Genomic DNA, 1,954 nt, shown 5'->3' on the forward strand with positions numbered 1-1,954 from the left:
GTATATCTCCAGCCTTAGTTTATGACAGCCTACTGTGTCTAGTGACTCATTAAGCTGCTATCAAAGTCAAGTGCTCAGGTTTATTTATTAAGTTTGAGTTACCTAGAGACCTGGAAAAGTGGAAAAATAAATTTTTAGAACATAAAGTAAAAAATCTTGTACTCAGTGACCCCCTTTATCTGTAACATACAGACAATTGTCCATATAAAACAGTAAAAGCATAGTTGGTCATCATCCTACTGAAAACTATTCAAATTTTAAAATCAAACAAAACAAAGGTTTTGGAAGAGGATGGAATTTCATGAGCTCACCTCATCTCCTTCCTCTGAGTGCTGGGAGAGCTGGTCGTGGTCCATGATGCCAGCCTCGTCCTCCGTGGGCCCATTGCCCACCCGCACCCCTCCAAACTTCTGCGTGCCCTGTTGGGTGAGTCCGGTGCATGATGAGGACACGCCTGTTTGCTCTAAAGACTGCTCTAGATTCTCTGCAGGGGTTTCTTCCCTCTTCTGGGACTAGATACAAAAGCCACAAGAGCTGTGTCTAGCTTAAAGCAAGCCTTGGGTTGAACGCTTTCTTTATTTTTTTAAAACATTTTTTAAGAGGGCACCCAGCACAGAAAGTGATACATCCCCTACTTGTCAGTTATGACACTTAAAATAAATACAAAGTTATAAATACCACAACAGTGAATTAATCTTACAAAGTTTTCTCATGAACATGCTTAACACAACTGTATATTAGTTTAATTAGTGATGCTCTTCAGCACTGCACTTCTCTGAGGTTTGAAAGCATACCAGGTAGGATTTTCCTAAAAATCAATGCATAGACTCAAACATACTCCCTCTCAATTATCACTTATGACTTACTAGAGGTGTGTGGCTGTGTCTGTATCTGCAGAGTCCCTGGCCTGTACTTTCTTATACTGCTCTATATGGGACATTTCTGGGCGTCAAACTTTGGCAAGCGCCACGTAAGGTTTAGCGAGCAGATTGTTGTCTCTGTCTATGTCTTTTCTCTCTGCTCTCCAGCACTGCAGCAGCACTAAAATGAAATGTGGATGATGAATGTGGTTTTGGAGTGTATAAAAATCAGGCAATGTGCATCTTCTGCAGGACTGTGTAGAGGTGCTTTAGAACATAATTGGTGTGAAACAACCAGCAGATTCAATTTTTTTATTTTTTATTTCTTGCTTTGTTCTCAGTCATGGCACTCCCTCACTTCCATTCACTGTCTTGTGGCCAACTTTGAATGGTCCGTTAAAAAAACAGCACAAGAAAATCCTGCATAGTATGCCTCTCAGAAAACCAGTGAGAGCAATGAAAGCAGGCTGCTTTATGAGATATTTTAGGTAATTCATATTTGTTGGATAGGTAGTGTTTGTGTATTTCTCAAATACACAGATAAAACAGGAGAATGCAAAAGGCAGATCATTAGCTGTAAGGGTGCCCTTAGTATTTCAACGCATTTCCCATCAAAATAAGAGCGTTTCCAAGGCAGGCTTTAAGCGTTTTTCATGGCAACACAACCAACCACGTTACACAGTACAATGTGCATTGAAATGAATGGCAGAGTAGGAGTGAGAAAAAAAAGGTTATACCAAAGGTTATAATTGTTATTCATCAAAGGTGGCAGAAAGGTTATAGGTGGGGTCGGATTCACATACCAGGTGCTTTTTCCACAGGTGCTGACGCCGAAGCACCATAGTTTTCACAATCAGCATACAGGGTACACATGCAAGGGCAATCAGCACCAACAAAACCTGGATCCCCATCTACAGATTCAAACAGAGAGAGGTTAACACAGTGTTGGTGATGTGTAGGGGTGGAGAAGATACTAATTCCCTGAACAGGTCCTGGTGAGGCCTAATACAGTCATATCTCTCACTGCTAGTACAGAAAAGCCACAAAGCTGGCTTTCTTACTTTTGTCTCATCTGAATGGTAAATGGTAAATGG

The 1,954-nt window shown here is 41.0% G+C and overlaps 1 protein-coding gene across 1 annotated transcript; it reads right to left on the bottom strand.

Annotated features, from left to right (window-relative positions):
• Positions 1–240: 240 nt before the first annotated feature.
• Positions 241–1,767, bottom strand: LOC118334844 (V-type proton ATPase 116 kDa subunit a1-like). Its single transcript, XM_035670919.1, has 2 exons — positions 1,664–1,767; positions 241–512 (listed from the first exon to the last, which is right to left on the bottom strand). Exons 1-2 carry the CDS (start codon positions 1,718–1,720, stop codon positions 300–302), a joined length of 270 nt encoding a protein of 89 aa, XP_035526812.1. The 5' UTR covers positions 1,721–1,767; the 3' UTR covers positions 241–299.
• Between the last annotated feature and the right edge of the window lie 187 nt (positions 1,768–1,954).

This window comes from Morone saxatilis, unplaced genomic scaffold (genome assembly GCF_004916995.1).
Source record: "Morone saxatilis isolate NCDOM2014 unplaced genomic scaffold, NCSU_SB_2.0 Contig1, whole genome shotgun sequence".
Classification (NCBI taxonomy): domain Eukaryota; kingdom Metazoa; phylum Chordata; class Actinopteri; family Moronidae; genus Morone; species Morone saxatilis.

What these genes read in the sequence shown, in the direction of transcription:
- LOC118334844 (XM_035670919.1), bottom strand. Translation starts at nt 1,720, where the DNA reads ATGCTGATTGTGAAAACTATGGTGCTTCGGCGTCAGCACCTGTGGAAA. An exon ending in ACCTGTGGAAAAAGCACCTG is followed by an intron (nt 513 to 1,663) that starts GTATGTGAATCC and finishes TTTTGTATCTAG; the next exon opens with TCCCAGAAGAGGGAAGAAAC.